The sequence below is a fragment of the Tigriopus californicus genome, chromosome 3 (assembly GCF_007210705.1).
Source record: "Tigriopus californicus strain San Diego chromosome 3, Tcal_SD_v2.1, whole genome shotgun sequence".
Lineage (NCBI taxonomy): Eukaryota > Metazoa > Arthropoda > Copepoda > Harpacticoida > Harpacticidae > Tigriopus > Tigriopus californicus.
This window is the reverse complement of record NC_081442.1, coordinates 4,365,871-4,377,223: the sequence shown is the minus strand read 5'-3', so window position 1 is coordinate 4,377,223 and position 11,353 is coordinate 4,365,871. Positions and strand designations below refer to the sequence as shown.

The 11,353-nt window shown below is 48.1% G+C and overlaps 3 protein-coding genes across 3 annotated transcripts; 1 reads left to right on the top strand and 2 right to left on the bottom strand.

Annotated features, from left to right (window-relative positions):
* Positions 1–834: 834 nt before the first annotated feature.
* LOC131877297 (membrane-bound transcription factor site-1 protease-like) lies at positions 835–4,905 on the top strand (the record flags this gene model as incomplete). The annotated part of the gene is given in 6 exon segments (XM_059222906.1): positions 835–2,952; positions 3,018–3,236; positions 3,309–3,949; positions 4,019–4,182; positions 4,250–4,568; positions 4,628–4,905. Coding segments are annotated over 6 exon segments (3,336 nt in total). The 3' UTR covers positions 4,868–4,905.
* LOC131877298 (GPI mannosyltransferase 4-like) lies at positions 4,671–7,601 on the bottom strand (the record flags this gene model as incomplete). The annotated part of the gene is given in 4 exon segments (XM_059222907.1): positions 4,671–6,149; positions 6,212–6,548; positions 6,627–7,047; positions 7,295–7,601. Coding segments are annotated over 4 exon segments (2,148 nt in total). The 3' UTR covers positions 4,671–5,064.
* Positions 7,602–8,767: 1,166 nt separating this feature from the next.
* LOC131877445 (periodic tryptophan protein 1 homolog) lies at positions 8,768–11,204 on the bottom strand. Its single transcript, XM_059223117.1, has 8 exons — positions 10,951–11,204; positions 10,610–10,859; positions 10,290–10,487; positions 9,940–10,222; positions 9,713–9,871; positions 9,541–9,646; positions 9,147–9,474; positions 8,768–9,085 (listed from the first exon to the last, which is right to left on the bottom strand). The coding sequence occupies exons 1-8, from the start codon at positions 11,050–11,052 to the stop codon at positions 8,826–8,828; spliced, it is 1,686 nt and encodes a 561-aa protein (XP_059079100.1). The 5' UTR covers positions 11,053–11,204; the 3' UTR covers positions 8,768–8,825.
* Positions 11,205–11,353: the final 149 nt, after the last annotated feature.

The window sequence follows — 11,353 nt, the reverse complement described above, 5'->3', positions numbered from 1 at the left end:
ATTTACGTAATCAAGGTAATTCCGACACCTCTGGAGGTCTGCCTCAACCCAGGCTTGTTCCTGGCCTTTCAGTTAAGTGTTTCCACCGCATGGATGAAAACTTTAACTTGAGCCCCATTTTAACACCTTCAAAATTTCGTTCTTAAAAATGTGGCTGGACTACTTACTCAAACCCGTTTAATGAAGCATGCTGGATGAGAGCAATTGCTTGACAAGAAGTCTTAGGGGTTTCTACTCTGAATTTGGACTAGCCGTCAACGATTCAAATTTGCACCATAGTTGTCCTAAGTAGCTTGACTACGAATGAAACATTTTGCCCACCAGCGACAGCTGAGACGAAAACATGCGATCGCAGCGCCCTTGATCCATCTATATATGAAGTTATCTATGGTTTGTTACAAGTCATGGTGTTCAAAAAATAGCTTATCAATATTGTGGATATCACTCTGAAAGCATATTAGTATACCCTTACTTGGGAGTAACCTTTGGCTTTAAAGGCGAAAGACAATATTGCACTCCCACCCACCATTGAATCAACCACACCCAATTGGGGTTCTGATTTGAACCAACCTCTCTGTGCTGTTCCTTCTTCTACCCGCGATGCCGTCACCCTCTCCCTCCCCCCCCCTCGGTTTGTTTACTTTCTGTGGTGCCCAACTGACAAGCCCTGTACAGCTGTACCTGCATGCAGCTAGCTATTTGAGGGCCTGGTGTGAACGGATGTCAAAGCCAGTGCCCCCAAGTTCATGGCCCTGGCATTTCCAGCCGATGTGCCCGTGCCCTCTGGCGTTCAGTTAGAGCATGGAGAATGATCGGACGGGCTCGGCATTGCCCCCTAATCCGCCCAATTTGAGCGGCGGTCGCGACCACCCGGATGAAGACCGCGAGAACGCGCCGCCCTCGGATTTCCATCCCAGCGCCTCGTCCGTGTCGTCGCTCGGCTCGCGCTCGGGCGCTCACGCCCACTTGGGTCTCCACGTTCCGGCCTCGGCCTCAGCGGCCGGGGGCTCGACCGGGCTCGGCCTGCCCGCTTTCCCCTCCAATACCAAGCTCAAAGTCCGGATTCGTGGCTGGAACGGCGTGTGCACGTGGAAGTGGGTGGCTAACGACGACACGTGCGGTATTTGTCGCGTGGCCTTTGAAGGCTGTTGTCCGGATTGCAAAATCCCGGGCGACGATTGCCCTTTGGTGTGGGGTCAATGCACACATTGCTTTCACATCCATTGTATCATGAAATGGCTGCACAGTCAGCAAGCTCAACAACTCTGTCCCATGTGTCGACAAGAGTGGAAGTTCAAGGAATAGCCGCAGCCATCATGGCTGAGGCCACTTCCACGGTCGCGGCGGGCCTTACTAGGACTGGCTGGGTGACTAGTTGGGGGATTGTGTTGTGTCTGAGCGGGTGGTGGGGGTGGGTCGGAGCAAATCCATCGTCCCTGGGCGCCGGATCCAGCCCCTCTTGTCCATCCATCAATGACTCCTTCAGTGCCGAGACGGTGCCCGAGTTCCGTACGGACATAGTGCATAATGAATTTATTGTCAAGTTTTCCGGTTTCTATGAAGAGACGGCCCGTAAAAACTATATAAATGCGGCTTTGGCCGCCTTCGATGGGCATGGCTATGAAATTATTGAGCGAACTAATCCTATGGCTCGATATCCCAGTGATTTTGATGTGCTCTCCGTGGCGGATAATATCATATCCCAAGCCATTGAGTCTTTGCAGTCGCATCCGCTAATCAAGAGCATCACTCCTCAGCGCCGAGTAACGCGTACCTTGAAAGAAATCCCCGTCGCCCCCGAGTCCAGTGAGTCCTCCCATCCCTGTGATAATCCTCCAGACCCGTTGTGCACCCAGCAGACTCCTTGGACCAAAGGTCGTCGAAGTCTCAACTTTGGTTCGTCGTTCTGGAACTCTGTGGGTCGTCATTCGAGTCGGCGATTATTGCGAGCGGTGCCCCGACAAATTACGGCTGTGCTCCAGGCTGATATGATGTGGGAGATGGGGATTACGGGTGCGGGTGTCAAAGTGGCCATTTTCGATACGGGCTTGTCCAAAACCCACGCTCATTTCCGAAAAATCCGCGAACGAACCAATTGGACCAATGAAAAGACCCTGGACGATGGTTTGGGTCACGGCACTTTTGTCGCAGGAGTGATCGCTTCTAGCTCAGAATGTTTAGGATTCGCTCCGGATGCGGAGATCCACGTTTTTAGAGTATTCACCAACAACCAAGTGTCCTATACGTCTTGGTTTCTCGATGCATTTAATTACGCCATCATGAAGAAAATACATGTACTAAATTTGAGTATCGGTGGACCAGATTTCAACGATCTGCCGTTTGTCGACAAAGTATGGGAACTTACCGCCAACCGTGTCATCATGGTTTCGGCCATTGGCAATGATGGGCCTTTGTATGGTACCTTGAACAACCCCGCCGACCAAATGGACGTCATTGGAGTGGGTGGGATTAACTTTGACGATCAAATTGCCCGATTCTCATCCAGAGGCATGACCACATGGGAATTGCCCACCGGCTACGGCCGAGTCAAGCCCGATGTGGTCACTTACGGCAGTGCCGTCAGAGGGTCCAATAAAGATGGCGGATGTCGGTCTTTGAGTGGGACGAGTGTGGCTAGTCCGGTGGTGGCCGGAGCCGTGTCTTTGCTCTATTCGGGTGTCCTCCATCGGGGTTCGGTCATTAATCCCGCCTCTATGAAGCAATGCTTGATGAGCACTGCCCGAAGACTCCCGGGGGTTGGGATTTTCGAGCAAGGAGCGGGCAAACTGGATCTGATTAAGGCTTATCAGTGCCTCAATTCCTACACACCGCAAGCCTCCCTTAGCCCGAACTACATTGACATGACAGAGTGCCAGTATTTTTGGCCTTATTGCACTCAGCCCCTTTATTATGGAGCCATGCCCGTGATTGTCAACACCACAATATTCAATGGTATGATGACCTTAGTTTGTCCCCCATTTTTTTTCGATTTCATGTCAACTTTGAACCTCAATCAGGTATGTCTGTGAGTGGGAAAATCGTGGAACAGCCTGTTTGGCATCCTTATCAACCTCAAAATGGAGAACTCTTGGAAGTCGCCTTCACTTATTCGGATGTGATTTGGCCTTGGAGTGGATATTTAGCTGTTCACATCACGGTCAAGAAGGACGGGGCGAATTTTGATGGTCTGGCCCAAGGTCATGTCTCTCTTACCATCGAATCACCAATGGAAGAAGGTATTATTGCTATACTGAATATCCCAACTATTCATTATAATTTGTGATTCTATTCCGACTTTTGTGTTTTAGGCGACCTGATCCCTCGAGTCTCCAATATTCGATTGCCAATTCGAGCCAAAGTGATACCAACCCCTCCCAGAGCCAAACGAGTCCTTTGGGACCAATATCACAACCTCCGTTATCCCTCCGGTTACTTCCCCAGAGACAATCTGAGAATGAAGAACGACCCCTTGGATTGGAATGCGGATCACATTCACACCAACTTCAAGGATATGTACATGCAGCTGAGGGCTTCTGGCTTCTTTGTCGAGGTCCTGGGTGTGCCCTTCACTTGCTTTGATGCCTCCAAGTATGGCACTCTGATGATTGTAGATGCGGAAGAAGAGTACTTCCCCGAGGAAATCAGCAAGCTCAAACGCGACGTTGACAATGGGCTTTCGGTGATCGTGTTTGCGGATTGGTACAACGTCAGTGTTATGAAAAAGGTCAAATTCTATGATGAGAATACTCGTCAATGGTGGATCCCTGAAACTGGGGGAGCAAATGTTCCTGCTTTGAATGAGCTTTTGTCCACTTGGGGTATAGCGTTTGGTGATACCGTTTTGGAGGGAGATTTCACCATTGGTGATCACGACATGTTCTACGCCAGTGGTACGGGCTTGGTCAGATTTCCCATGGATGGGGTTGTCATTACCCCTACCACTCTTAAGGTAAGATTAGCTCAAGTATTTGCAAAAACTCCATTTTTGACTTAACTTTCGTGATTTCATTTTAATTAGGACCAAGGTCATGAAGTCTTGGGTACACCCACATCTGTGGAAGAGAATCCAAAGATGCCCATTTTGGGGTTATACCAAAGTCAGGGCACCGAAAACGGCGGTCGCATCGCAGTGTATGGTGATAGCAATTGCATCGATAACGCCCATTTGTCAAAGGACTGCTGGTACGATTGAAGTGAAGCCATTATTCCAGATCCACCCCTTTAAAAAAATGACCCTGTTGATTTCCAGGTGGTTATTGGACGCCATTTTGGAGTACACCAGCGCTGCTCACATGCCGTCAGTATTCTTGGACAATGCGGGTGTTCCCGTGAAACCAGCAGATGCCTTGCCTCAACGCATGGACGGAAATCTCCTCCATCGATACTCAAAAGTGCTCCAGAGCAATATTGGCGATAATCAGCACTCGGCCAAAATTCTACCCACGTGCCCACACTTGAAATGGGTTGCGGCTCACCCGCTCAATCGTACGGCCCCTTCCAACTTATACAAAGCTCAAAGGTTGCTGTCACTCAATATCGAGGCCCCCCTCCCTCCCTACCATCGTCAAGTGAGTCAATGTCATTCACTTCAAGCCACAAATTTTATTCCCATGTTTTCTCTCTTCAGGAACTTCTCAAAAAATCCGACGGAATTGGTTTTGAAGTCGATGATTGGATTGGGGCCCAGGACTCGCGGGTGTTCGGTATTGAGGACCATTTGAGTTGGACGATGTTTTGGATATTCTGTTTGCTTTGCGGTGTCTGCTACGTCTCTTACAAGTATTGTCGCACGCGGTTTAGATTACGCCGGAGAAAACCACGCTTACCAAAGCTGATGCCGGCCTTTCCGGGTCCCAGAAACATTTGACCGTCAGAGTCCATAAATAAACTTATCTTCTTTGAGAATCAGGATGTATTTCTGGTGTATAGTTAAATAAGGAAACAATATTTTCTGCAAATTAAATTCGGCCTAGGATTGTTGCAGTGCTTGGGTTAAGAGTTAATAAGGGCAGTTAGGTAGACCCCGATTGGTGCATTGTTCGTGCGACTGAACATAAATAAAGCTTAGATAAGTTCGGCTGCCTCGGCGAGAAGCTCCACTTTGTGCAGTCCGTTCGACAAAGTCACCCTATACATGCTCAATGTCATGTGAGTCAATGTGGTGATGAGTTCGCTTCCGATCTCCATTGGACCGGCTCGGACGTCGCCGAGTTTGTTGAAGAACCCATCGAAACTGGGAGGGCTCTCTGTGGACAAGTGAGGACTCACTTTAAAAATGGGCTCGAATCTCAATCGGTCCTGGCTCTTCACCATGAGTTGGCGAATTAAATGCGATGGCAGCACCACAAAGTTTTCGATGGCCCTTTGCTTGCTTAGGAAATCCGATCTCGAGCCCAACGTGATCAGCTTCTCACTGAGAACTTCCATGGAAGCTCCAGCCAGGTCGTGGAAACGAATCCGGACATCGTCATCCCGAATGATTCGGGAATGTGGGGAGTAACTTTTGGGCTGAAGGAGCAAAAACTGAGGTGGCATGTAAGTATGTGAGAACACAAAATTGGCCTCTTGTGTTCCAGATTGGAATTTCTGGTTAGCGATGAACGAAATCGTGGGGAGAACACCTCCTTGATGTATAAATCCGTAGAAGATCACCATCAGAACATTGAATAAGTACCAGAGCCCGAGCAAAGGCCGCCAACCACCCAGTCGCCAACGAAGTTTGTGAGCATTCATAATGACTAAGGGCAGTATCAAAGGAATCAGAAACCTTGGCTCTTGGTGTGGGATCAAAGACAAACTCCCGAGGGACACCATGAATGTAAATGTGGTTAGGGCGTAAGCCGTTCGTACTCCGGGCTTCTTTCGCCATTCATTGCAGAGCATCTCGCAGAAAAAATATGCGGCCGAGATCAGAGAGATAACACCCAAGGGACCGAACAATAACGGAATGTTGATGAGGGTATGCAGGTAATGAGGGTGCGTGCCATGCTGGTCCAGATTGCCCGGTACCACATTGTATAGGATAAACTGTAATGGGGTACATTTCCAGTCCGACCAACTCATAGTTAACCACCACAATTTGTGCCAAGTTAATTCTCCATAATACAACGAATCGAAGAGCACAAAGAGACAACCAGTGAGAGCAGCACCTGTCAACGAAACACGGTTTAGGCATCATGAAAAGGCTCTAAAAATGGTTGACAATGCGTACCTGGTACCAATGAGGCCATGCGAAAATTGAAGATTTGGAACGGAGTGAAGTAGGAATCCGTAGCCACGCCCCGTTGGAACCAGTAAAACAACGGCGCCACGGCAAAACACACAAACGTGGGTCGATTGAAGAAGCCCACAATGCAGAGCACGGAGATGGGCCAGAAGTACTTGAAGTCGTGCTCAGGAATGATCTTCTTCTTCCGATTGAGTTTGACCTTCTCGGTCACGGAATCGGCCTTATCGTAAGCTTCTTGAACGAGGGACTGAAGGTAGACCGTTTCAGCGGTGCGTTTCATGCAATGCACCACCATGTACAACAACATCGACACGAATATCTGCAACAACAACAACATGAACGAAACCCACTTAGAGTACGGGGAGGCGACCACCTGTGGGCCTCTGAAATGGCTTACCATCTCCAGCGTGTTGGAAAACGTTCGGGAGCCAAACACGAGCATCACGTAAGAACTGGCCAAGGTGGTCAAACACTTGTTGTAGCTGTGCTTGTGGAGCAAACAGATTTGATAGACGGCGTAGTCCACCCCAAAGGACAATGCCACCGTGATCAAACGGGGCAAAACCAACGTCCAATAAACGGAGATGACCCGCCAGCCCGTGTAATAATGGACTACGGCATTCAGTCCCTTGAGGAGTTGCAACGGACTGCCGAACAAAACAGTGGGAATGACCATGCTACGAATGGGATTGGTCACGTTGAACTCCCATGAGCGTTCCACGTGCGTGTGGAACACATCGCCCGTGACCACTTCCACCGTTTGGAAGAACTCGTCGGGATGAACGTAACCGATTTGCGGACACAAGGCCAACAACACGCTGCAAGGACATGCCTCATCATATAACATTTTAGAACATACCCGATTCCTTCCCGAGATTCCAAGAAGAGTTTGAATCAAGAATAATTCAAGGCAGGCCATTGATAAAACATGAAGAAATGCTTGCCAGAGGATTTGGAGCCACTAAAGCTAGCTTAGGATGGCTAGCTTTATTTTCATAACTTAGACTTCAATTTGTGACCAATTTGCTCGGTTCTTAAAGTAAGGCTGAAGCTTTGCAAGCTTACCGAAGTCCGGCGAAGATCCAGTAGAGATCCCAAATTTTGAAATACAAGTCTCGGGTGGTGATGGCCGTGTTAACCAGGGCATGCGGCAAAAACAGGCGGGCCACGGCTTCATACTGGCCGGCATAAAAGAGTTCTTTGACGCGAGCCGTGGCCTTGGCGCCTTTGAAAGTCTGGATCGGCTGGGCTTGACGGGCTAGCACCACGGCCTTCTCACGGCGCTTCTCAATGATAGCTCCGGCCAAACGGGTGGCATCCCAGGCCTGCCGCAACAGGCCCGTGCCCGGAATCCAGCCCAAATTCACCATGGAATCCAGTTGAGTCGATGAATCGGGACAGAAGAGGTGTGATCTCCTTCCAGGCTAGCTAACTGGCTGCTGGGGGAGGTGGGGTTACATGGTCGGCGGGGTGGGCGTGGGCAGGGAATGGTGGTTGGGTGGTTGGGTGGTTTACAGGCTAGTTTAGAACGAACAAAAACAGTTCTTGAGAGGGTTATGATGGTGTATGTTGCTAAGTTATTTTCTACGGACACACAATTTGCAGGTTGAGTGAGCAATTCTGACGATTTCGTTCTCCAGCACATTAATATACCAGTTAAGCATGGTTTGCGGGGCCTAAGACTTTCCATGAGCTTCATCTTAAAGTATGCCAGTGATTTTTGATATGGGATAAAACAAACAGAATACCCACAACCCCACCAAGTTTACACTGTTTTAATCTAATCTCACTTTTAGACAATACCGGTGCCATGTTTTTACGACTAGCTATCCTCAAGAACAAAAAAATTAAAGATTTTGCTCAAACAAGATTGATATGATTACGTAGGAAATGCTCGTACTGAGAAACATTCAAAGACAAGGAAAACACAGACTTGTAGACCTGTGCACTATTTCATTTGTCAAAGTATCAACGTGGAGCTTCACCATAATTTTGATCTAGAATTACTGGAAGTGGATAGATCCTTGGACAATTTAGTTTTGTGTTTGTTGATCAGTATCAAATTGCCAATTTAAAGTTAGCTTTGCTAATCCTTGACTTGTTAATAAAATAATAATCATGAAATACGGCGTCACAGAAAACTAGATGTGATAGCCAAAACTGATTTCCCCCTCGTTTCACGCCAACAGGACCAGTGTAAGAGTGACGGACCGATTCACGTCTAAAGTTATAAGACTAATTTGTAATCTCGACATTTGCATTTTGAATCACAGATTGAGAGTCCTAGATCTACCATTCAGCCATTAAACGGGGTTGGGATCATTTAAGTCATTGCGTGTTATCCCTAACTTGTGCGGTACGGTGGAATCCAAAACCGTTTGGAAAATACAGGATACATGATTAAAATCGGCCAAGATAAAAACAAAATGTGAAAATTGCAGCAAATCTTGATGGAAAAGTTCCCTTGTGAATTGCATGCATGTCTATAAAATATGGTCATTTTCGAAACAGACTTAAAACTTAATCCAAAATATTGAATCACTTTTTCCGATTATAATTATCGCAAACATAAGATGACATATTACGAGGTCTAAATTCAAAACTCTTTTTTCTTTTTGTTTTTCTTTTTTTCTTTCTTCTTGAATTTGCCCACGGCTCCACCGCTCACGACCGGGGGCTGGATCACGGTTATGCTCTCGGTCTCCAAAGCCATAGCTTCTAAGGCATCACTGGCCATCTCGGCGTCGACCGTAGTCTCTGGGCTGGGATCGGGTTCGGCTTCATTAATAGTACTGTAGCCAAAATTAGAGGTCTTTAATGGATTGGTCAATTTGCGTTCCCCGAACCGATGTCGAACTAAAATCAGAGCAAATAATATTACTACTCAACCGTTCAAGCACCGACTGTTCATCCTTACCAGATGCCGATTCTCGAATGTCCAAGACCTTCAAATTGTTGGATGGTTCGTCCCCGCCCATGCACATAACAAACGGAGCGTCCGGGCAATTTTCCAGGCAATGGATTTGTCCCAACGCCATGGCTCGCTCTTGCACGCAACCTGGTTTGTGATTGGCAATGTCCCAGACCTTCATGGTCCGATCACTGGACACGGTCACCATCATATCCGGACATTGAGTTGACAGGCTCAAGCCATTGACACCCTCGGAATGCGCCTGCAACGTCCAAATGGGGGCCTTCTCCTGGCGGACATCGATCATTTGTACGTAACCAGTATCTGTGGCTACCTAAATCGAGACATAGTCATGCGTGAGAATCTCGACAATGATTGCGCTCCACGGTTGAATACTTACTAAAAATGTGAATGGATTGAAATGGTTCCATACTACTTTCTCGACTTCACCTTCAACTTGCCAAGCTTTAAATTCGGACCCACGGCAATCGAACACGCGAGCTTTTCTGATTCGATCAAAAGAAAAATATAAAACGATTTTGGCGTTTAATAGGGACAGGCGAGGTACTCACTTATCGCAACAACCAGTTAGCAAGTTATTGGACTCAAACGGATGCCATTGTAAAGCTTGGACTTTCTCCATATGGGCATTGAGTTGATGTTTGACCTGACCGCCGCTCAAATCCCAAAGCAAGACACTTTGATCGACGCTGCCACTAGCCAATATGTACCTGAAACAACCCAATGCTGGATTGAGGACTTACGTGTCCTTCCCAAGATTAATCCGATGAAAACATACTCGACATGATGATTCCAAGCTAAAGCGAGCACCGCATCTTTATGTCCCACCGCTTTGATCTTCTTCTTCTTCTGGCCTTTCTGACCCAAACGATAAGCGGGTTCGAGCCCATCCACGACGTCCAAATCCCATACATCAATCACGGGCTCCATGGTGCCCACCGCCATGAAATTACCACCGGTCTCTTCGCCGGGATCATAACTCAGCCACTCCAAGGCCAAGGGAAACGAGGGCAAGAGTACATCGTGATGCACGTAGAAAGCGTCTTCCACATCATTGTAAACTAAAACGATCATACGAGAAAAATAGGTATCCATAGTCCATCCTTACTTTTCATTGCGAGAACTTACCGTATATTTCAAGGGTGGGTGCGTCGCCTTCGATGTGACCGACGGCCAACAGATTGTCGGTGGGCTTGATGATCATGTCCTCAACATCGCTATCATCATCATCTAGGTCGGGATCTTGGAGATATGGGTCTTGCCGTGGATCAGCGAATGTGACCAAACGCCCTAAGCCAAGACTACCCGCATTGTCATCCGGGTCCTCTGAAAGATCAAGGGATGAAGTAGGCATCTTTTAGCTTTTTGGCAGGGGCCGGCAGCATTCAGGACGAAGTTAGTAATTTGATATCGTGAATAGCCGACTCAAGGTCAAGGTCAAGCTTTACCTTGATCATAATCATCCATGGCGTACTCTTGGGCGATGCGTTCGTCTTCGTTGAGCGGAGGATGCTGAGGGGCGGAATCAGTATCTTGGGTATTCTCGACACTTTGGTCGTCTGCCTCATCCTCATTCTCGTCATCCTGGTCATCCTCGACATCGTCGTCATCCTCGTCTTGGTTCTGATTTTCCATCCCCGTGATTTGAGCTTGCGTTTGAGCAATCACTTCGGCCAATTCCTCGGGCGACAATTTCAGCTAAGAGCAACGATATCGAACAATTAGATGCCACGAGATCGAGACCGGGGACAAAGTGGGCGCTCCTTCAATGGACGGGGAGAGCTCGTACCTTTTCGGGTTGGGCTTGGGCCATGCCTCGGCGAATCCATTTGAGACAAGGCACAAAGTTAATGTTGGGATCACCCTTCTCGAGTTCATCCACGCCATCCATGTTCTTCGATTGGTCTGAGTGGGTCTGGCGTGGCACACCCAGTGGCGCCAAGAGCGGGTCTGTTTGTGTTGAAAGGGTGAGGTTGGCTAGGTTTCCACCACTCCACGTGCGCCACACATCAAGTAGTCAGTCAGTCAGTCAGTCAGCTGACTACTTAGCAGGCACCGCAGGCACGCACCAAACGAAGCCGTTTGTTTTGATCCAGGCTGATTGGTCTCACGCAAATGAAATATTGCCCACTAAGCAACCTCGAAAAATCTGGGTGGTAATCAGGGTGGGCAATTTTGAGAATTAGCGTGAC